The 24,888-nt window shown below is 33.0% G+C and overlaps 1 protein-coding gene across 1 annotated transcript in view; it reads right to left on the bottom strand.

The window, feature by feature from the left end:
* LOC144838040 (dual specificity mitogen-activated protein kinase kinase 7-like) overlaps positions 1 to 15,127 on the bottom strand; it is a 32,019-nt gene extending 16,892 nt beyond the window's left edge. The window contains exons 1-4 of the mRNA XM_078693396.1: positions 14,907 to 15,127; positions 2,563 to 2,665; positions 2,227 to 2,293; positions 441 to 554 (exon numbers count right to left, since the gene is read on the bottom strand). Of these exons, the coding sequence (XP_078549522.1) occupies positions 441 to 554; positions 2,227 to 2,293; positions 2,563 to 2,665; positions 14,907 to 15,045 (423 nt within the window). The 5' untranslated portion in view covers positions 15,046 to 15,127. The remainder of the gene's footprint in view (positions 1 to 440; positions 555 to 2,226; positions 2,294 to 2,562; positions 2,666 to 14,906) is intronic.
* Between the last annotated feature and the right edge of the window lie 9,761 nt (positions 15,128 to 24,888).

The raw sequence follows: 24,888 nt of genomic DNA, 5'->3' as shown, positions 1-24,888 counted from the left end.
ACAACCAAGATATGAGATCATATTCTTCTTACATATCAACTTATTTTTAAACATAATAATAATAATAATAATTTAAGGGGCCCGCCATAAATCCCAACATGCATTGCTGCTTATTTGCTGTGTACCGTTAAAAGGGTATTTCCCAAAATAGACTGCACACACGTTCAAACATCAACGTTTTGTTTTGACAGTCAAAAGACAATAGCTAGTCTTCTGTGCGACACAAACGTGTGTTAACACTCTAGACTTGTTTCGGAAGGCGTGTTGTGAAACGGTTCTCTAGCTTATGAATATTAATGAGGTGAAGTAATTAGAACATTGATTGTCATTGTAAAACATGTTTGAACGGCGGCAAACATTTTTTGTTGTTTGAAATAATTTAACAAATACTAAACATTAATTATAATAACAACATAGTTTTAAATGTGTTTTTGACATACCTTGACTGCTACAATACACGATGTTCTCTTATGTCTCATTTTTATCACATGACCACAGCTTCCAAATCCAATTTCTCCCAAAAGTTCAAGAGATTCTGTAGTCACTTGATATTTCTGGGGGAAAATGTATTAATTTATTACATGGTATTTGATCACTGATGTGTACAATGAGAGTAATAATAGAGCTCATAAAAATAATAAAACACATCATCTAACTTGTCTTGATAATTTGTTCATGTTGTGAACAATATGCGCTCATTCTTATTACACAGTGTTGACGGATTTCGTTTGAAAATCAAACTGTGCCACCTAAAATTATTCCTTATATATTTTTTTTAATAACAAAATATGTGTCAGCATTTCAAAATTCATGTAATCAGCCAAAATATGTCCAAATCAACTACAAATCGGTTACCATTGAAGTTTAAAAAAATGTCACTATTTATTTAAACTCCCGAAATTTAATTAAAATTATGAAAAAAGAGAGTTTTAAAAAGCTTAAGCATAACAATTTATTCACGATCTACACTATCATTGTGCGTAAATTCAAAAGTGGCTGAATTTGACGACAGTTCGCCGCACAATGTTGAAAGGTCACACATCAAAATAAAGCTCATGTACTATTTGACATTCCAAATATGGAAGTTTTAGGGCGGAGTTTTAAAAAGAAACAAATGAAAACTTTGATTTACTATGAGATGGCATAATTTCAGAAAATGTCTGTTTCTGGAACAGCGATCTGCATGTGTTGCTATGGCGCATCATCGCAATAACAAACTTTATTGGTCAACGCGCTAGATGTTATACGCTCTATACGCGGAAATAAAAATTTGTTTGTTTTTATTTTACAAAGCATTGTAAATTAGAATAAAAACGATTTTACTATTCAATAAAAGTGTTCTGTAACTGTATTTGTTTATTCTGTAGTAAGATAGACAATCAAAAACAATTCACGTCATAATCCAATTCTTTTTATTTTATTATTGTATATTTGGGCTAATCTATAGATGTAGGCCTAAAACCTGTCAATAGAATAGTGGTTAAATTTTAATTATTATTTATTATATATTCAACAATCGGCTCCTAATTATTGATTTAATTTAATGTCCAGTATGCGTATTTGAAATTTCAAAATGCGCAAAATTAATTTCTAATCAATTTTGCGTACATTTCATGTCATTTTGACCATTTCAAAATTTGATATTTTGTTTGCGTTTTGCGCACGCACTTATGCGCACAGTTCGTAGAAAAATGGTTTTTGAAATTGATTTTTGTTTTTCATACCACCTGTAGTAGATTTCATTCATTTTGATTAACTTTAATCGCAAAATAACGACGCACGTGCACGTTAAACTTTAATAATCGTGTGCTAAAGAATAGGTAATTTAATGCAAATTTGTGCAAAAATATACCTATTTTTAATCAGTTATAGCTCCTCAGGATGGCTGGGTTACCCAAATTTTTTTTAATGTATTATGGAAGCTGATGAGTGAGATATCAATTGATGTAAAATTTGTACCTACCGGATGTTCTGACGTCGCCATATGGCCACTCGAAATTTTAAAATAAAATTTTTTTCACTTATGCTTATCCCATAGATTTTAATATGTTCTTTCTCAATTAATTCTCTTTCACATGCGTAAACAAATTTGAATTTTTCTTATGTCATCATATTAAAAAATTAGAATAACGTGACCTACTTAGAAAGTGACGAGTTCAAATCTAGTTTCTTGGCAATTTCTTTACTTTTCGTCGATATAATACATGAAACAACCAAATATCTTACCTCTCCATTAATTGATAGCTTTCCAGTTTGACACATTATTTTCTCTAATTTCTTATCAATTTCTGAACTATAAAACAGATTCATTTTAGAAATCAATATTAACAAATTCTCTTTAAAATTGTACTTTTGATAATTTGCAATTCTAATTTTTTTACACAAAACTTACACAATATTGCTTAAGACTAAACTGTGTGTAGTACTCATGTGCTTTCATAAAGTAGGCCTAATTACCAAATAAAGAAACCAAATTAATTGATCAAAATCGATTATAAAATTTTAATCAGAGAAGGACTCATAAACTCCCAAAGGAAAGTTTATTAAAAATGTACTACAAACCTAGTAATTGATGGACGATGTACTGGTGGACCAGGTCGAGGGAAGTCCACATGGTGCCTGGGTCGGTTTCTGGTTGGTGTTGAAGCCTCAGGTAACCGAAGAGCTAAAAAAGTGCAAAAATTCTGTATTATTTTCTAATGTACATTAGACTAGGCAATAAATTTATTTCAAGAGCATTTCCTTCTTTTTGTTTCATTCTAAATCTAGGTAGCAACATTTAGGCTATGTTCAGACCCATGGCGTTAGACCGTTTTAGCGTACAATGTTACTAGCAAGGTCACATTACAAACCGCAGAGAAAAAAATGAGGTGTTCAGACCCATAGCGTACGATTATCGTTACAACGGAAGTCCGTAATTGTTGTTTCTAGTGGCATATTCTAGTGCTCTTACCCACGTGTTTCATTATTATTTCCACTGTATATAGGCCTAGATCTTAGCCCTACAAAATTAGGAAAGAATTTGCCGTAAATAATAAATAATAATACCCTCAGCATTTATTTTGTTTAAATATAGTAAGCCCAATTTGTTCTGTTTTTATTTTGTAGTAAAAAACATTTCCCCCAGGTTCTTGTGCTGTTACGAAAATCTGGCGAAAAAAAAACAGGCTTCCTGATGGAGATTGTATTTTGTGTTAAGCACATGGAGGGAAATTGTGATTAGTCTGTTGCAGTGGTGGCGCCAGCGGGGGGGCTACGGGGGCTGTAGCCCCCTCGTCGGGGAGCCTAGCCCCCACGTCGGGGAACGCGAGTACTTTTCGTCGGGGAATATAATGTAAAGTAAAAATCATTCGCGTTCACTTCGTAGCTTCATCGACTAGAAAACCGCGAAGTTCCATTTTTGTTAAGTACATCGGAGGGCTATTACACTTTATTATGCATGCATTATTGCCAGCGATCTAATAAACAATAGGTATGCACTTGTCTGGCGGTGTCCCTTTGTACGAATCATTTTAACATTGGGCCCGGCCCATTGCGGTTTACGCGTGATATCATGTTCCACCCAGGGACCAGAATGTGTACTGTAGTTACTTTCCAGGCGAAGTTTACTGACGCGTTACGTCGTGTAGGGCCTACTGTGTATCGACAGCAAAAGGGTACGAATTATCTTCGCGATCTCTTTTATTGTTCGTATGTTCAATTTTTTAATTTACGATTACCGTGGGGTACCTGAACCTGAAATAGACGTTTTTCACTGTAGGCTCGGCCTACATTACTAAACAAAAAACATGCCATTTTCGTTTAGCAAACATCTTATTATAGCTAAGTTATTACATTTCCAATGTCCTGTATGTCATGAACTGCTCGTACATCGAAATTCCAGATTCACATCTGGGAATTGAAATAAACTGACAATTTTCTTAGCTCTGGTTCTGTAGACTTATAATTTCGTTTCATTTATCAATATGGGCCTATATAAGTGCAATTTCCAGGTACCTAGCAGGTCTATTTTTCACAATTTTCTTAGCAGCTCAACCCTAATGGTAGGGCTGGTCCTGGGGCCTTATATATTTTGTTTCTTTTTTTCAAAATACTATATTCCAATATCCGGGGACCTAACAACTCTAGTTGTTTAAATGTCCTTAGCTCCATCTTAACCTCGGTGGGCTTGTTCTCTGATAGACTTGTAATTTCGTTTTATATATCAATGTATAATTGCAATTTCCGGGGACCTAGCAGCTCTATTTTTCAAAATGTTCTTACAGATCAGACCATGGATATCTCGCGCATTTACAATTTTCGCACCCCCAGACAGCAACCTGCCTACGTCTCTGCGATTATAACGATATACCTCTTGGCCCGTGGGTAGGTTTTACGTTCGCGTATATTTTCTATGATAGGCATATTGAACTTTAAAAACTTCATTTTTAAATTTGAAAGAATGGATTTACACAGTCATCGTACCGGACCTCTTGCAATGTGTTTTTCACACAGTATTTTATTTATGTGTACCATACAAAATTGAAAAAATTGGCTACCCTAAATCTGATTAAAACGGCCTCAAATTACGCTATAACGCGTTGCTTCCGGGGGCTCCTGGACCCCAGCCAGGGGCCCTTGGCGGCCCCGTGGCCCCCAGCCAAGTGATGCTCGCTTCACTCGCATAGCCCCCCCGTCGGGGAATTTAGCCCCCGCATCGGAAAGATCCTGGCGCCACCTCTGGTCTGTTGAAAATAACCTGCTAGTAAAAAGATACAGCTCCCCTTGTTTACTGAATTTGTTACGAGTTAGGGGGTTTTCAGCATTAAACTTGTCCAGTCTAGTCTGCCTGTATTATGAATGAGTGACTTGATGTCCCACCCTAGCTTGAATGAATGCGTGAATGGCTCTAGCTAGGCCTAAAAGATACAACGTTGAATTACAGTAGCGTCGTACGCTAAAACGGTACTATTAACCGTTTTCCACTACAACGCTACAAGCGTCGTACAACACATTGTACGCTAATCCCCAACTGTTCAGACACACATTCTTTTAGCGTCGTAAGCTAAAACGTCATGGGTCTGAACAGGGCCTAAAATAGTTATAAATGTATTGCAATCTAACAATTTGTACTGACATTCAGTAGATTTTTATACTTTTCTACAAAATAAAAGTAAACTATATTAATAATAAAAACGAAGACTTGAAATATAAATCTGAAACATAGACATAGACACAAATTCCACACTCATTGGCAAAATGCAAAATTCTGTGGCTGAATAGGAAAATAGGCAATTAGGTGACCAAAAATTAATTTTGCTTAATTAAAGGAAATTGTGTACAGCTATCAGAAATGTAATTACTCCCAGGATTTCCACTAAGGCCTCAAAGAGTAAAGGTCAAACAATTATTTTGGCATTTTGGTATTATAATTTTCAGTATGGAAAATAAAATTAAAAAACATGATCTAACATAAGCAAACAATTAATAACTACAGTATTTATCAGTAATGTTTACTGTAAATAATTGACAATTACATTATCCTGCAGTACATCCTAGTACCATACTGTATATTTTCATACTATTAAACCTAATTTACAAAATTCAAAAAATTGTATAGCCCTAAAATGTAGGGACACCGCCAAGATTACCTACCAACTATTATTAAATGATTTTAAATACTCAATGTAGTTTAGGGGTTTCTATTTATCTTTAATTGTAACATTTTTTTTTAATTAGAAAAGCAAGTTAAAAATGAGGTAAAATAACAAGCTAAAAAACAAAATAAATTCCATTGTCAACAATGTCCAGCAGTCAAAACTAATTCACAGTTTTATTTGTTTGTTTATGTTCACCACCAACAGAATGTACACAAAACAGTAGCTCTGATCTCCGTAAATCTCAACATCGCCACCTCAATGAAGTAGCGATCGCAATGTAGGCCTAGCTAGAGATATTGAGTGACTGCCAGCAGATCGACAACGTATTATTTTGCATCACTTAAGTAAATTCTCGATACTGATTAAAATCAGAAATAAAGAAAATAAAATGAAACAATGTAATAATTGGTTCGACTACAAATGTTTACAATGTTCATATGGCATTCATAGATCTTAGATGCATTCGATGAATGATTTATGTGATTTATGAATGGATTGAATCTTTGAATGAGCATGAAATGATCGGAAAATGTTTTTTAGTATCTCCAAATGTTTTGATACTGTTGATCACGCTCTTCTATTGGAAAACTACGGTATTATGAATCATGAGATTATATGGTTAAAAAATTACCTCAGTAAAAGAAAACAGGTAGTTAAATATAATAAGATATCAGAAAAAAGAAACATTGAAATCGGAATACCACAAGGAAGTGTTCTTGGACAAGTTCTATTTTTGATCTTCATTAACGAAATATCACAATCTGTAACAAATGCTTCTTGCTGTATATGCTGATGATGATGTTACATGTTTCCGAAAAAAACGATTGTTGATATTAACTATAACCTACCCAGCGCAAGCCCTTCTTGGGGGCCACATGGTGTACGGTATTCGACTAGTATATTCTCCAGTTGATTTAGCATGGACCTAGCGTACACACTTCTCGGATACATAGATACTAATCGAATACGATTGTCCGTGAAAACGTGCGCCCTCTCGAAATGATCGAGCGAGGCTAGCCCACACACGTGCGTGTTACACACACGGTCATGCACTCGATGTTGCGGGTGCGAAAGTCATGAATAACAAGTTAGAAAGAACTTGTTGAGGCTGGCCGCGGCCGAGCCTAGGTAAGAAAAAACCTAAATAAAGGACGCCGTTGTAGATATAACAAAATTATTACAATAATATTGATTACAATTTAAAAAAAACATTGTTTTGATGAAATATAAAGTGCGTCTTATACATCGACGATATAAAAAATACCGATATTTTACTCTCAGTTAGGGGGTGCGTCTTATACACAGGTGCGACTTATACACCGAAATATACGGTAAGACTTGGAATTGATGACAAGCTATCCTGGAAGCACCATATTACAACTGTAACAAAAGCTGTCAGTGCTATCTAGGCTTTCATACAATTTAAATAAAAATGTATAAATTTACGTAAGTGCAAAATTCGGTAATCGCGCCTTACTTCTAGAATTTTTACTCGATGGTATATAAAGTTGGTTCGTACTTTCGGTACTGATTTTAACCACCTGATGTAACCCTGTTTACTAATTAAATTGAGTTAGATAATTAGTTATTGACAATTAAAACGAATTTAGGTTCAACGATTTGCACCAAATGTATTGATTTGAGATGAATGGAACATTCCAAATTATTTGGTTTAACCATGGAGGTATACCTCCATGGTTTACCACAAGTAGGTAAATTTATGGGCCCTTAGAGAATAAACTTAAAACCAATAACTGTAAATACATATTAAACTATTAACCACTTTTGGTCACCATTTGAATCACAAATTTCTTACTGTGAGTGTTGGTACTGTTAGATATAATATAAATATACCAAAAAACTGTATTACTGTAAGTGTGGGAGGCCCTACTGTTAGATTATAAACACATAATATACAAATAAACTATATTACTGACAGTTGCTTCTCAACGTTTGCATTAATAATTACAAAAAAAATATAAATGTCGTAGTGGTGTATCGTCACATGTACTTTACTATTTCAAGTGACTATGACAGTGACATTTTTAACAAAGTATTAAATCGCAAATGTTTTACTGTATTTAGTGGTATATTATTTATAGGCCTATAAAACATGAAAAAATATTTCGTTGCTGAGTGGATAAAGAATATATTTAAAAATTGTTCCTCTTTGTACCTTTGTCTGTAAACGACAATGTATTAATTTGAAATTGCCAGTTTTTTTATGCTGAAATTACTGTGTATTCAAGAACATACATCTGTGGGCACGACCTAGATGGTACGCACGTTGATAAAATTATACAGCTAGCCACAATACAACCATGTATGGACTATGGTATCTCAGTTAGGGGTAATTGTAGCATAGAGAATCAAATGAAAATACACAAATTACAAAAAAGAGCTGCACGCATTGGTACAAACAATTTTAACAACACATGGTGAAAACATAATAAATGATTTATCTTGGTACACATTTCAAAGAAGAAATTATGCGATATCATGTTTAATGTTCAAATGTTTTAATGGCACTGCACCTTCAAGACTATGTAATGATATAGAAATAGTGTTCGACAGACATGGATATAATACTAGGCAATCCGATACTCTTAATATGGTTCCCCCCAAGCCAAATGTAAAAATAATGAGGACTTCACTAAAATTCGCCGGTGCTCACGTATGGAATGATCTACCAGAAGAAGAAGAAGAAGTAAAAGAATCATCCAATTATTTAAATTTTAAATCAAATTGTAAAAAAAAAATTGTATTTTTACTCCTTTTAAATCATAAAATGTACATATATTTTTGACTTCATTTGTTATTTTACTGCTTCTACAAGTGTAAAAGAATTATGTATGCATGTTTTAACCTTTTATTTTCTATAAACAGGACCATATGTAAAACAGGTGATACATCTATACCTGATATGTTTTTAACCTGTATAAATATGTTTTAAATAAAAATAAAATAATTAGGTGGATATACAGTAGCACCATTTTAAAGTCTCTGATTTTTTTAACGAATTGCACATTTTTTGCACTATTTAAAATTGAAATAACTTGAGGCCTAATCGGAGAAATACTTTCACATTTCATAACGAAGAGGGTCGCTGTTTGTAATGTACGTAGGCTGATAGATGTACATTTGTTCTTTCATTTACAAATAAATGTCCCATTTTAACACACAGTAATAATACTAATATTAATACATTTATTATTACTTCACAGTAATTAACTCGCATTTTACATTTGATGAAAACTGGTATTCAAATTTGTTATCAACTATTAATTATTTGTTTGTACAGTGTTTCGTGTGCGGTGCCATTCATACAATAATATATATATAATAAAGTTGCCACGCGTCCAAAACGTGGTCTACGCGTTCAAATGTTGCAGTATTTATTATCTGTACTGTCCTGTAGGCCTAGCCTCCTAGCTAGTACTCTAGTTGTAGGCCCCAAATCAACTCGACCTCACATCAATGTAACCTACGAAGCCACCAACATAGCCTACATTCTATCTACGAAGCTACTTCATAGGAAAAGTTGAAAAAAAAGAATGATTTCACTAACTTTCCTTTATTACATTTGATTAAATATTGCGCAAATTGTTCAAATTGCGCATAACAAACAATTTATTAATAAACGGTCATACTATTATTATTAGTAAATTACATTTTACAATGAACATTTGGATAATAAATAGGAGCATATTGTTGTAGGCCTAATAATGATGATGCACGTACATGGGTGTGTATGTTCATTCGTATACAGACCACCAAAACACAGTACACTAACGTACACATGCACTATCGAGGCATTTTCGGAGTACCGCATTACCAAATGTCCATTTCGTTTGAAGTGTTTTTCGATCAAAGTTTATTATTAGTTCGTCGAAAAATATCCGTCCAGTATTTAGGAAGGATTTATTTAAATTTACATTATGTAACATTTGTTATTAAATGTGATGGAAACAGTTGCTCTAGCCTATTAAACAGTGTTTAAGCATCTATTTATATCAACCCCCTCGTCAGATCCTAGATCCGCCACTGAAACTACTATAATGCAACAGGCCTATATCATTAGTATAATTTAGGGGAACAGACGATCGGGACCATGGATGATCGGGCCTATTGTAAGACGATCGGGCCAAAAGCGTGAGATGATTGGGCCCAACAAGGTTTAAAGACGATCGGGACAGAGACGATTGTTATTGTAAAAATATGATTGTTTATAAATAAAATTATATAATTATAACGCACTCGGCGGATAACTCCTTGTAATCGTCCTGTTTCCTTTTCTTTATTAGTTATCCGCACTCAGGGATGTCACCGCAGTGGTCGGCGATGGACGGCCCCGTCCACCACTCGGAATTTCCGACCACCATTTTCATGACGCCGACCACCACTATATTTACGCATGTAGATCGTAGCCTATAGTTCATAACTTACTACTATGATGCGATGTATTATTATATAATTATCAACGCGTCGATCGTAGGGTGGTTCGTAGGGTTAATAAACAACATTGTCATCGTCTTGAGAATACGCACAGACAATGCAAATTAACAATGTAATGTTCACTAATTAAAATGGGCGCCGCCTAAAAATCCTACCCAAGGCCAGGCCTAGTAGTAGGAGACGAAACATTTTGGTGGTTAGCCTAATTTAGCCGGACGAGACGACATCGTGCGCCGAATCGACATCGGAGTGGAGCCTAGTTTCGGCGGCTTACTTAGGCTTATGCTAAATTATTTAATCCTACCTTGGCGAATTATAAATATGCCGACGTAAACATAAACAAAATATATGCAAAATCAAAATATTCCATGTTAAGATTTAACATAGGCCTAGGCCTATTCAATTATTACGACATTTCACTGTGTAATGAAAATGGCCCTAGTATTCCGTAGCTAACCCCGACCATAATTCATTTTGAGTGAAAAAAAAACATGTGCTATGTGTGGTGGTGGGAACAGTTAATTTAGAGTAGAGAGTATCGCGTTTCATGTCATGTGACACAAAATCTTGGTACACGATCTTCGTCGTGTTTCCAGGCCTGCCATATGAGCCACAAAAAAAATCTAGGTCTGTGTGCGCGATCGACGTTCTGATACTATATTTAGAATGTTAACGATCTTTTTTGTCGGCATCGTTTCTGGATCGACTGGACGTTTTATTTTTAGAAGTTGGCCTAAGCCTATACTACTACTACTACTAGTTCATTGTGGTTCACCGCGTGGTGCCACCATGCCTCTACAGTGGGAAATTTTTATTTATTTATATATTCGCCGTCGAGTCGAGTAGATAAAAAAAACACCACGAAAAAACGATTAGAATTAATAATATTCTCCGTCAGTCAAAATTGACTCATTAATTTAATTGTGCACACCTTGTTACCTCACAAAAAACATTGTAATGCATTTTTTCCAACCTTATTATGAAATGCGTGGGTTTGGCAGAGTAGCCGGACCACCACTCATGACATGCTGGTGACATCCCTGCGCACTCGCCGGATAACCCCTTATTATTGTATGATATCTTTTTAGAATCCGCAATATGTTATTGGATCAACATTTTTTTTTTTCTGTATTATTCTTCTTTCTTCCTTTTTTGTGAGTCGCGTTTCTCTAAAATGTGTAAACATAACATTTCATAACTTTGACAACATGTGGACATTTACCTGAAGTTGTGCACCTCCTATTTTTGAAAGACGTCAGAGTAGCGCAACGATACGATACGAGGAAAGTTTATTGCAATTTCAAAATACATTAAAATTGAAGTTTAACAAAAATAAATATGTAAAAATATATAAATCGTATGCATAAAAATATAAGTAATTTTTAGAAAAATACATATACATCTAAATACTACCGACATTACAATTAGAAAAGGACAAAATTAAAAACGACAAAATACAAAAAAAAAACTCTAAACAAAAACTCATGTCAGAAAGGGGCACCCGGGTACAGGGATACACTACCAGGAATTAAAGAGGCCAAAGTTAGTTGTCAAATTTTTTTGAACGTTCGGTTTTAACTCTAGGGAGAGGAAATGGATATTTACGTCTAAGGTTGTACTGATTCTCCCTAGGTTTAGGCAAAAGATGATGAAGCCTATGAGACGATAATTTTAATTTTTGAAAATAATCCATGCATAGCTGAGTGCGCCTTTCTGACAGGAGTGGGATATTCAAGCGCTGAATCAAGCTGCTGTGTTCTAGCACACTCATAGCTGACCCCAGACAAAATAATCCCCAAAGCTCTACGTTGAATTCGCTCCAATTGCTTACTCTGAGATTCGTTAACACAGGTTTCCCAAACTGGAACCGCGAATTCTAAAACGGGGCGGATAACAGCTGTAAAAAAGCGTTATAACCCCATATGACAAACTCCAAATCTACGTAGTCATTTAAGAAAATACAGTCTGGTATTACATTTAGAAACCATAGAATCATTGTCATTGGAAATATTCAAACCTAAAAGCTTATATGAGTTAACATTATTAACAGTACTGTCATTCATGATAAGGGGATCAAGAGCAACCAAATTGGTTGAGGTTAAGTTTATCTTTAACCTGAAACCAAATTCTCTCACCAACAACCCTTTCCAAAATTTTAACGAAACATGAAGTGAGAGAGATTGGCCGGAGATCTTTTTCCACAGACCTAGGAGGTTTACACTTAGGGATCGGGACCACATTTGCACATTTCCAGAGGACCGGAACAAACCATTCTTTTAGACTAAAGTTAAAAATGGAACATAGTGGTTTAGCTAGAATATGGGTGAACTCTTTAAGAACCCAAGTGGGTATACAATCTGGGCCCATAGCTTTGTTGGGATTAAGTAACGATTCAACTGCGGAAGGAGACACAATCATATTATCAGGAAAAATAAGATCCTTATTTGGATTAGTTAAAGGTTTAAGGGCAGTGAAACCCGCAGTAAGAGATTGAAAAAAAATATTAATATTATTTGCAAGCAGAGAAACATTCCCATCACATAATTCATTTGCCAAACCTTTAGAAAAGTTATCTGTTATCAACGTGACTTGCACACGATTTTATGAATTTCAATGATTGATCATAATAGATTAAAAACTAAAAGTCATTTTGTATTGACACTTGGTGAAAATTTAAGTCATATCAAGGGCAAACTTTCTATGGATTAAAAATGGCATGTTTCACAAGAAGTTACGTGCGCAAGCAGATTGAAAAATTTCAAAATGCGCAAAATTAATTTCTAATCAACTTTTTACACGTTTTATGACATTTTGCGCATGTCAAAAATTCCCATGCGCGCAAAATTATTAACGCGTAAGGTGCGCACAGAGTATGAAAAACATGTTTTTTTTCTCTTGAATTATATTTGTCAAGCCTTTTCTAGTAATTTTAAAAACAATTTAGACCTTTTCCACTTTAAATAACGCCATATGAACACGTTAAATTAGACAATTCTCACACGTTTTTGATGAAAAAGCTAAAAAAATCGTCAAAATTACGTGTTTTTTTAAAACAGTCATAGTTACTAAAGTAAACCGTGAAATTTATTTTAATTACAAATTCTAGAAGTTGATGAGTTGTAGATATCGGGTCATGCATCAATAAGGCTAAACAGACATTGTGACATCATCGTATGGCCACTGGAATATAAAATATAGGATATATGTTCTGACGTCATCATATGGCCAGTTGAATAAAAAAAGTCGTATTTTCATATTTTGAGTCATAGTTCATCACATTTAAAAGAGCGTGCATCTATATTTTACGTATTCAAATTTCTTCTACACATTAATATGTTGTTGCTGAGATATTTTCCTTCCGAAATTGCTATCTTAGTGTTTCATTTTGATACCGTCACCATGTTAAAAATTGGAATAAATGGCGGGTCCCGTAAGTACACCTATTCTACACTGTATATAATATGTACTGTTTATACTGTATAATACAGTATATATACTTATGACACAAAATAGACAGAATTCAGCACTAACAACATATCATATTCTTCAGTTCAGGTCATAATGCCATAATCTTTTTCTGTGTGTAAAATTCCAACGTATGACATGGCGTTTATCGTGCGGATAACTAACTCATCAAAGTGACGAGTTCAAATCTAGTTTTTTTTTCTGTATTATTCTTTCTTTCTGTCAATTTTGTATCTCGCGTATCTCTCAAACGCGTAAACATAACATTTTATAACTTTGTCAACATATGGGCATTTACGTGTTGTTTAAGTTGTGGACCTCCTATTTTTGAATGACGTAGTAAATGGCGCCACCAACAAAGGCAATAGTTTGCTAGAAAAAAAATCTCATTTATATTTAAAACTCCAGATCGCGAAAATCGATCATTTGAATGTGTCTAAAACTCTTCGGATTTGAAATAATATTGAGAGGTTCAAAATAATATCTCATCCCTGTGTAGGCATAGAAAGAACGTTTATTGGTAATAAACACTCCATTACTATTTTAAAACTATTATTTTCTGATTTATTTTCAGAAACAACATTTTCTACAATGATTTTCAAAGAGTACACATTCACAAACTTCTTGCAACCTGTAAAATAAATTGAAAACAAAAATTAATCCCTTTATACGTAAAAATATTGACCAGAACGAATTACAGAGTTTAAAAATTGTTCAATAAATTGTTTTTAAATTGGGAAACGTCGAAAATGTATCTAGCCAGCACATATAAATGCCCGACAGAAATAAAATGCGAACACAACCACAAAAGCGTATCAGCGATGCTCCATACCGAATGTTGATTTTTATCGGAACCAAAATAAAACGGGATCAATTTTACCATATTGAACACAAGACTATCTGGCCCTGCACTAAGACGATCGGGCCCAGTGAATGAGACGATGTGGATCAACATGGTTTCAAACATGAGTCAATCAGGCTAACGCATGAGACAATATCGGTCCAACGCTGAAGACGATAGGGACCACATTTTCTGTGCCCGTCTTGGGCCGAATTGTCTGTGGTCCCGATATAATAGTGTGACAACCATAATTTACATTTTATACTGGCAGGCAGGGCAATTATAGTTAGCCTATACCTACTACTATATCCCTCTAGCTTAGGCCAAATTTCGCCTAGGGCCTAGGCCTAGGCCTACTACTACACTAAGCGGGCGTTCTCTACTAGACCTGTACTGGAGTGAATGGCTCTTTTTAATCTTGATGTCACTCCGAAAGTAAACCAACAAAAACAAAGGCCCCTTTAGAAAACAGACTAAGATATTGTTTTAACCAAAGAAAATCTCACCTGGTCTTCGCTTCATGGTCCCGGGTGACTGCAGTTGTGGAACTATATTTGGTCCATCTTTCATATTATCATCGTTTTCTGCCCTTAATTGTGCATCTAAAACTCGTAATTTCTTCTCAATACAATCTAAACTCGACATCTCGAAAAATTACAAGATTTACGCATGCGTACTGACCTTTAGAGTTTGATGATTATATTTTTAACAACATATCCTCTCTCTCCTCAATATAATCTCTGATATAACAACATAAACGTAAATGTAAATCACTTATTTGTTATTTCATATCCACAAATCATTACACAGTTAGTATTTAACAATTGATATTTTTTTTATAGTTAAAGATAAGAAATGAGTACAGTATCATTTATATTTTATTTATTATTACTGTACACTGTACTATGGAACGCCGTTAACGCAAAATTTGTAGTATGATTTAAGGTTTTCAAAGATAGCATCACTCTCTTTGCTGTATTGTAGAAACCTACTGTAAAGTTTTTGTTTTTCGTCTTTTCTTTCTTATTCTTATTTCTACTTTGATAAATTACGGTGTATTTTGTAGTATGATTTAAGGTTTTTATTTCAATTGCCATATACAATTAATAAGAAATAACACAAGGTCAAAACATGGAAATATAAATTCAAAATGATCAAGGCAATTTTCCATCGAGGGTATTAAAAAGAAAATACCCGGCACGGGTCATACCATGGAACTATAATAGTTCCATGGTCATACTATACTGGATAATTTTTAAATACCTGCATATAGTGTTTAAATTTCATATAAATATTATTTTGATTATTTGCATCTCTAAATATAATTATTAAGAAGGTCGGTTTTAATTCATCTTACTCAATGACAGATTCATCTTTTTAACATGCTCTTTACAGCTCTGTTTATGTTTAATTTTAGGTTTGTTATATTGGAACAAAATTAAAGTTATTTTTAGGGCGAGTTTATTTTGTTGTACTTGTAATAACAACCAATTTAACGATGACCACCATACTTACCAACCTGAGAGATTTAAAATGCGGGACAGACTATTTTTGTAGGGGGTGGGGCGTGATCGGACACGAAGTATTTTCAGCCCACACCTCCTCTTGGCGGCCTGCGACAGAAACAAATTAATTTAGTTCACTGGCACTCCTGATGGCCGGAAATATTACTCTCACACGTAATTCATGATGAATGGCACCTCTTGTACTCTGGTACGGTAATGCAAATATTATTTTATTTAACAACATATTTATACAGGATTATACACAATCAGGTAGAAATATACTTGTTTTGTATTGTGGTCCTGTCGACAAAAACGAATACAAATTAAATACTTATACAATTACAATTAATAATAATAGCAACAAAAAATAAAAACTGGAAGTTAAATGTTTTGAAAAGAAATGAGATCTATATCTAGCTTTAAAGGACAATCGTGGGTGAATGTTTTATATCTGCTGGCAAGTCATTCCCTATTTTTCCGCCTACAGCTTTAAAAGACGAATCCATTTTTGCTACGGGTATAATGAGGTATAACAATATTTAAGTTGTCTACTCCACGCGTTGAATGAGTGTGTACATTCCCAATTAGTTCAATTTCATTTGTCAATCTGGTTGGCGCAAAGCCGTGGATACATTTATACATTAGACTAGCTAGATAAAAATCTCTTCTCTCTTCAAATGTTTTCCATGAAAGATCATGAATTATGTCATCACCCCTCACGTCAACAAAATCACAATTTTTAGTAACAATGCGAGCCGCTCTTCTATTAAGATTCTTGTTTTGCTCAGAGGTATTTCCCCAAACCGTTATCGCATAGTCACTACAAGGTTGTATTGTACTCAAAAACAACGTTTCTAATAATGATTTATTTAGACATCCCGCCATTTTACTCAACATTAATTTTATACCCAATATTTTTACTGATAGACTGGGTATTCTGTTTCCACGTTAACATTTCATCTATAATACTGACTCCTAGATATCTTATACTATCAACTTGTACATTGTATGTTACTCTTTTTTTGTTAATCTGTAATTCAACGTTTTTCATGCTGATTCTTGAATTTATTTTATTTAAAAAAAATTGAACTGATCCACCAACCAATGGCAAGAAAATTGGGTTGACCTTTTATAAACGCACACAACATCATGTCATGTGTAATTTGCGATCGTGACTAACGCATGGTTATCGGCCCATCCTCGACACGGCGATCGAGCGACCACGGAGAAATTAATTGTACTTTTCCCCTGATATTACGTATTTTATTGATGTGTGGTGTTATAATATGAATACTCGCATAATGTTCTATACTTTTAAAATATACCAATTAATTTGAATGCATTTTCCACTCAAGATAAAAAATGTTTACGCATCGCATAGAAGGCCAAACTTAGGCCTATTCAAAAGCGTGTTTCATTAAAAATCACTTGAAATGCGGGACCGTCCCGAACGATGCGAGACGGTTGGTAACTATGGACTACATAAATAATTCTAAGTAGCCCTACCATTTGTTTGTTGAAATTAATGGTATCGAACATTACAAAGCATTTGAATAATTGTAATGTCGTACCTTATAGCGCCAAACCAAAAATTTGGTGCTGAGAAATGTTTTTGTTTAGAATGGATCGTTGACCGGAAAACAACTTATCTTATCTTACACTTTGATAGCATGTGTTAGGCCTATAGGTGATACAATTATTCAGAATAGAATAAGACAGGTCGTTTAGCGTTAAACCCGGCCGATGTAAAATAAAAATCGGAGAAAGTTAATTTTCAGTCGAGTGTTTCTTTGGTAAGTTGCCGATGTTCTAAATGTCGTCAAATTTAATAACACTTTTGTAATAGGCCTACATATATGTATTTTTAAAAATAATTAATTAAAAATAAACTTATAAATTTGTAATTTAGTTTTTTTTTTACCGCTCTAAAGGTACTTTGTCACCAGTTGGTCTCTTCCCGTCACGGCGATCCTTTCGTATATTCTTATTGATGATATAATTCTGCTTATGCCATATTTTTCTAATCTATTTTTATATGTGCCTGTAAAAATCCTAATAATAAATATGAACATCTGAAATTGCATTTTTATAAAAGACTTACTTATACAGTGTTATTTAGGGTTAAAGTGCCGGCTATTCAATTAGTAAACAATATGTATCATAGTGGATTAATACAATATTTACAGCTTGCCCAGCTCGTTTAAGTTCAGTTTGTATCATATTAGATAATAGGTCTTGTGTAGTAGTCTCATTGGCAATAATATATATCAATATTTGTTGTATGTTAGGCCTATATCTATATTGTCACAAAAAGCAATATTAAGTATACGTGTAGGCATATAGTATAATTGGTATACTTAACTATAGGAAAATGCAAGTTATGTTATTTTGTAATATATTAAAATTAAAAATATAAAAAGAAACAAGAATAAAAATACTCTAGATGATTATACTAGGTTATATCATTTGGTAGTGGTGGTCCTGTAGCCTTACATTTTTTTCTGAAACAACCAAAGTTATACAAAGTTTTCATCCTACAAAAATACGATAACCAGTTACTATTTTTGATGGAAATATTTTCTCAAATCAACTAAATTACGTCGTGATAATAATTAAAATAAATTAAAATCATACGATATAACGAGTTCCTTTTGAATCATTTGAAGTATTTTTATTCTTGTTTCTTTTTATTATTTCAATTTTAATATATTACAAAATACTTCTTCTAACCAATTATTGATATTATTTTAATTACAATACCATATGCTTTTTATTATTATATATGAAATAACTATTATGTTAGATTTCAGATTAGGTAACTTGTATTAGACCATACAGTACATTAAATTGAAAGCGATGTTGGTCTGTCGAGCTCGGGAAAAATATCAATTTTGTAGATCACCAAATATATAACACATACCTATGACTATACTTGTACATGCTGTTTTTGTAGCCGGTTTATGCCTCATTTAAACAAGCTACGTCTGGCAATGAAATCGTACATCGTTCAGACATTATTAATGTATATTATAGGCACTGTCTATTGACTGATGTTGGCACATATTTGTTTTTATTCAGTAATAAATAATAATTGGCTACTCTATGGCATTTTATTTACAAAAAAAAATCTGCCTTCCAATAATTATAACTAAAATGAACTTGTTTGTTTTACTCTAAGAAACTTTTTTTTAATACATTAAACTCTCAATATGATACATTTGGAAAGGCTCTCGTATTTTGGAAAAAAGTTTGCCGCCCTCAAGTTGACGTATTTTGGAAAATTAGTAGCGGTCTCAAATTGACGTATTTTGGACAAATCGCGTATTTTGGAAAATGAATAGCGCCCTCAATTTGACGTATTTTGGACAATTCACGTATTTTGGAAAATGAATAGCGCCCTCAAGTTGACGTATTTTGGACAATTCGCGTATTTTGGTAAATGAATAGCGCCCTCAACTTGACGTATTTTGGAAAGACTCGCGTATTTTGGATTAATATAGCGCCCTCAAGTTGACGTATTTTGGAAAAAATTCTGCGTATTTTGGACTGATGTTCACCAACCCGACTCCGTTTAAATGGACCCGCACTCATGGTTACAAAATGGGGATTTTAATTGAATGCTGTTTAACTAAAAAAAACACGCAAATCACAGAAATTACGTAACTGTACCTTTAAATTTATTGTATGAAATTATTAGTGTTCATCACATGGAACTAAAGTAAACTCAAACAAAATAATGTTAAGTTTATTTGAGCAATTGAATGCTGTTTAACTAAAAAACACGCTCTCAGGGAAAATCACAGAAATTACGTAACTGTCGGCCTACCTTTAAATTTATTTTTATTTAATGAAAATATTAGTGTTCATCACATGGAACTAAAGTACAGTCAAACAAGATAAAATCAAGTCCGATAGCAATTGAATGCTGTTTAACTAAAAAAACACGCTCTCAGGGAAAATCACAGAAATTACGTAACTGTACCTTTAAATTTATTTTTATTGAATGAAAGTATTAGTGTTCGTCACATAGCTGTTTGATTGAAATATACGCTCTCACGCTGAAATTATTAGTGTTCATCACAGAAATTGCATAACTCTACCTTTAGGCCTAAATTTATTTTTATTGAATGAAATAATGAATGCTTATCACATGGAACTAAAGTAAACTCACACAAGATAAAATCAAGTTTATTTGAGCAATTGAATGCTGTTTTATTAAATCACAATTTTCTTCTCCAACTCGTTTGATTTTCCTACGAGCTTATATTCGAAGTCGATAGACATTCAATATTGTCAAAACTGGGTTTTACGGCGTCTGCACAATCAAATCGACCTGGTGTACGTTTTAACGACGAATGATCCGTAATGGTTATCGGCGAAAAAACACTTAGATGATGAATGTTATAAACTGTATTACACCAACATCGACATTCACAATATATGTAGACAAGTGATATAATCTACATTCATCAAAACCCAGCAACGAAATTATGCTGCACATCTGATTAGATCCGATGATCGGATGACGAAAAAAAACACGTTATTCTAACAAGTTCTCGATAATGTTGGAATGGACAGACAAGCCTTCATTAACAACTCGAATGCCCGCTTATTTTGAATCGGCATTTATTTATTATATGCCATCTAGAACACTCCGTCAGAGTTACAGATTAAAGATATTTATTTATATTAATTAAAAAACACGCTCTCGGGGAAAATCACAAAGATTACGTAACTGTACTTTTAAATTTATATTGACTGAAATAATTAATGCTTATCATTAACTAAAGTAAACTCACACAAGATAAAATCAAGTTTATTTAACAGCATTCAATTGCTCAAATAAACTTGATTTTATTGAATGTAATTATTAGTGTTCATCACATGGAACTAAAATAAACTGCTTAATTTTCCCTTGATAGCGTGTTTTATTAATATTTATAATATGTGAATAAAAGATACTGTACATACATTACGAATTAATAGACGCTTACTATATAATTTACAATAACATTTAATGACAAAAAACAAGAATATCGACGTTTCGAAACCATCATGGAACCATTTTCAAGATCAAGTGATCGAATTATACCTTCCCTGATAGACCATAGGTCCATGATTATACAAAAACAACAAACACCAATGGATGACCGGAAATACTAATTAATTGGTTAATTAACATCAAAGAAGTCTACAATACTAAGAACTTAAGTTATTAAGCTCCTCCTTCTTAATTAATAAACAATTTAGCTTTGACTGAATCGGTTTGTTTATTAAGTGTAGGTTTCAGTTCTTTGATCCAAAGCATTTCCTTAATTAAACAATCAAATGTGGATTTGCACTTAGACAATTATCCTGAAATGATTAAAAGTTTCAATAGGACTTATATTATGTTGCTTTAAATGCTCTCCTACTACTCTCTTACTGTGTTCATCAATACGTTGACAAAGGTGCCGACAAGTATAGCCGACATAGTTTGCATCGCATAAACCACATTGAAATTTATATACAACGCATTGCTGATTTGATCATAGGTTTTCTTTCCTTAGATTTAAGAATTTCACCTAACTTTCTACTAGTACTAAAACTGGCATAATATTATTGTTTCACTTGCAACTAAGTTGTTTGAGTTGTTTCGTTATAGTATTAGAGTAATGCATTACGATAGCCATGTCGATAACAAAAAGAAAAATTCAATGTTATTCCACATAGAACATGGAGCCTTGGTAATCATTATATCACAGAAATAGAAAGGTATAAATATCTTGGTGTAATAATATCACGTTCATATACAGATTCAGACAATATCAATGAAGTAATCAAAAAGGGAAATAGGATAATAGCCTATATTACCTCTATTATAAACAATCAGAATGATTTCAATAGGGTATACTATGGTGATCTTTTATGGAGAACAATAGGATTACCAACAATTAATTACGCCTCTGCAATATGGTTATGTAACTCTAAAGGTTCACTAAATAAGTTAGAAAATTTACAATACCAAATGGCTAGAATTATTTTGAAGGCACCTAAGAAACGTCGCGAAAGCGGCATTGATTGGTGACCTAGGATGGGAGACACTCTACACCATTCAAAATAAATTTAGGATGTCCTACTTTAACAGAATTAAAAATATGGACGACCAAAGGTGGCAAAAACTCCTATGTAAATCTATAATGGATGTAGAAGATAAGGTGAAATGGAAGTGGATTAACCATATCAAAGATTTATTATGTAAATTTGATTTAGGAAATAAGTTTAATTTAAATCAGGAAAGTCAATGGTTTAAAAGTTTTACACATGCCAACTCTCTAGAAAATATCAAGGAATGGTTAGAAGGTGCAAAAACAAAGTCAACCCTCTCCGAATATTTGAAATATAAACATGAACCTAAAGCAGAGACATACATGTTTGATATGGTGAATTTTGATTCCATTAGTTTAAAGTTTAAAGCGAGGTCTAACTCCCTTGATTTAGAAGGTAGAACAAATACATGGTCAGAAAATGAGACTGGTTTTTGCAAGCTATGCAACATCAATTAGTTGAAACTACAGACCATTTTCTACTTGAATGTTCAAACCTTAAAAATGTAAGAGATACACATTTTAACTTACTAAAAATTGATTTATTGTATTGTGGTTATGATACATTCTGGGAGAATTTTAGAAGTGGTACAATCGAATACCAACATCATATTTTACTTGATGACCTTTATTTAGAATTTCCATTTGAGAGAATAGGTGAAATTGTAGACTATCACCGTAAACAATACTTAACTGCTGCATGGAGACATAGAAAGACTACACTTAATATATAATATATAAATATTTACCGCCCACCATATTATCTACTAACATTTATTTTACCATTTATCTAATTCAATAATATATTATATTTTTATATTTTTTAAATTTTGTTTTCTTCCTTCAAAATTATATAATGTAACCTAAATCTAAATAAAATAAATAAATAATACAGTACTAAAAATAAGACTAAATAGTATAATAAAAATAGTATCACGTTTAATTAAATTATAAATAACTATTAAAATTAAATATAATAAGAACAAATAATCATATAACAGTTGCATTTATTTTAATAATAACAGTATAATAAAATCAATTAGCAATTATATATATATTTTTTTTAGTAATAATAATGATAATATATTCGCTTTAAACTTGAAAACATTAATAATACTGATAATAAATAGATAATAACATTAACTCCATCATATAGGTTAAGTATTGTTCGATCTGTAAGATTACCTTGTTTTTACTATTTCATTTTATGTATAATTCGCTTCTTAGTTAAGACTTAAATGTTATTTTTGATACTTTTCTTTTTGTTTTTACATTGCCGCTGATACAAAAGCGTTTGTTCAATAAATTTATCTTATCTATCTTAACTTACTTAGGTTTACTTAGATATACTGGACGCAGGACTAAAGTCCTCTATAATCGAGCATACAAGTTGTCAAACTTGTCATGAACTACAGGAAAGCGCTATACAAAACAGAGCCATATATATATATATATATATATATGGCTCTGCTGCTGGCTAGAGTCATATAATATATAAAGAGTTACGACATTGAAGATTAGAATTTTTGTGTCAAAGAAGTCGCAAGCTGAGGGCGCGCGCTTCGCTTTTGTGTAGCGTTTTCCTGTAGTTCCATGCATTATTTTTAGATTTTATTGTCTATGAAATAACGCCTAGATTCCGTTTTTATTTTAGTAATTAATTTTATTAATGGTATAGATTTGTTAGAGTAGGGCGCCCGCATGCTTTGATGACTAAATAAAATAATAAAGTGTCGTGGATATATTTGTTAATATATTGAATAGGGTATGAAAAATATTAAAATAATAAAGGCAAATTATTACAAAAAAAATCTAAAAATAATGCATGAACTACAGGAAAACGCTATACAAAACAGAGCCATAATATATGGCTCTGATACAAAACAGAGCCATATAACAGAGCCATATATAGAGAGAGTTACGGCATTGCGTTCACGGATTTTAGAAAGTCACGTGGTGTGCACACCGGCCATGTTTGTGTCCAACTATGCCTATGTAGCGTATGGAGTCGAGTCATTTGCTTAAAAAATGTATAACATTCACAAGGCTTTAAATATCGAATTTAATATCAAAACAATCAATTTGCTTAAAGGTTTTTGTTAAGATAATAACGAAATCATAAAGTTACTGCGAACATGATTTTAAACAACAAAATGTAAAAACAATGCATTACTATAGAGAATCGCTGTACAAACTAAACGCGCACGCGTAGAGCGTGCATGGAGCGCACAACCAGAACCGTTCCGAAATTGCTATTTTTGTTGTTTAAAATCATGTTCGCAGTAACTTTATATTTTTTTTATTATTTTAATAAAAACCTTTAAACAAATTGATTGTTTTGATATTAAATTCGATAATTAAAGCCTTTTGAACGTTATACATTTTCAAAACAAAAGACTCAACTCCATACGCTACATAGGAATAGTTGGACACAAACATGGCTTCTAATCCATTCGAAGTCGTAACTCTCTCAATATATATGGCTCTGCCATATAATAGACGCGCGCGCCCTCAGCGTGCGAATTCTTTGACACAAAAATGGCTTCTAATCTTTAATGTCGTAACTCTATATTATGGCTCTGCTGCTGGCCAGAGCCATATATAAAGAGTTACGACATTGAAAATTAGAAGCCATTTTTGTGTCAAAGAATTCGCACGCTGAGGGCGCGCGCGTCTCTTTTGTATAGCGTTTTCCTATAGTTCATGCATTATTTTTAGATTTTTTTGTCTATGAAATAACGCTTATATTCCGTTTTTATTTTAGTAATTAATTTTATTAATGGTATTAATTTGGTAGCATATATATATTGTGTCTATAATAACAAAAGAATAAATGCCAGGGCCTACATGCAAGTCAGGATACATCAAAGCATGAACCAATACAAAAAACACACAAA

Source organism: Antedon bifida, chromosome 3 (genome assembly GCF_963402885.1).
Source record: "Antedon bifida chromosome 3, ecAntBifi1.1, whole genome shotgun sequence".
Lineage (NCBI taxonomy): Eukaryota > Metazoa > Echinodermata > Crinoidea > Comatulida > Antedonidae > Antedon > Antedon bifida.
Note: the sequence above shows the minus strand (reverse complement) of the source record. Positions and strands in the feature narration are given on the sequence as shown.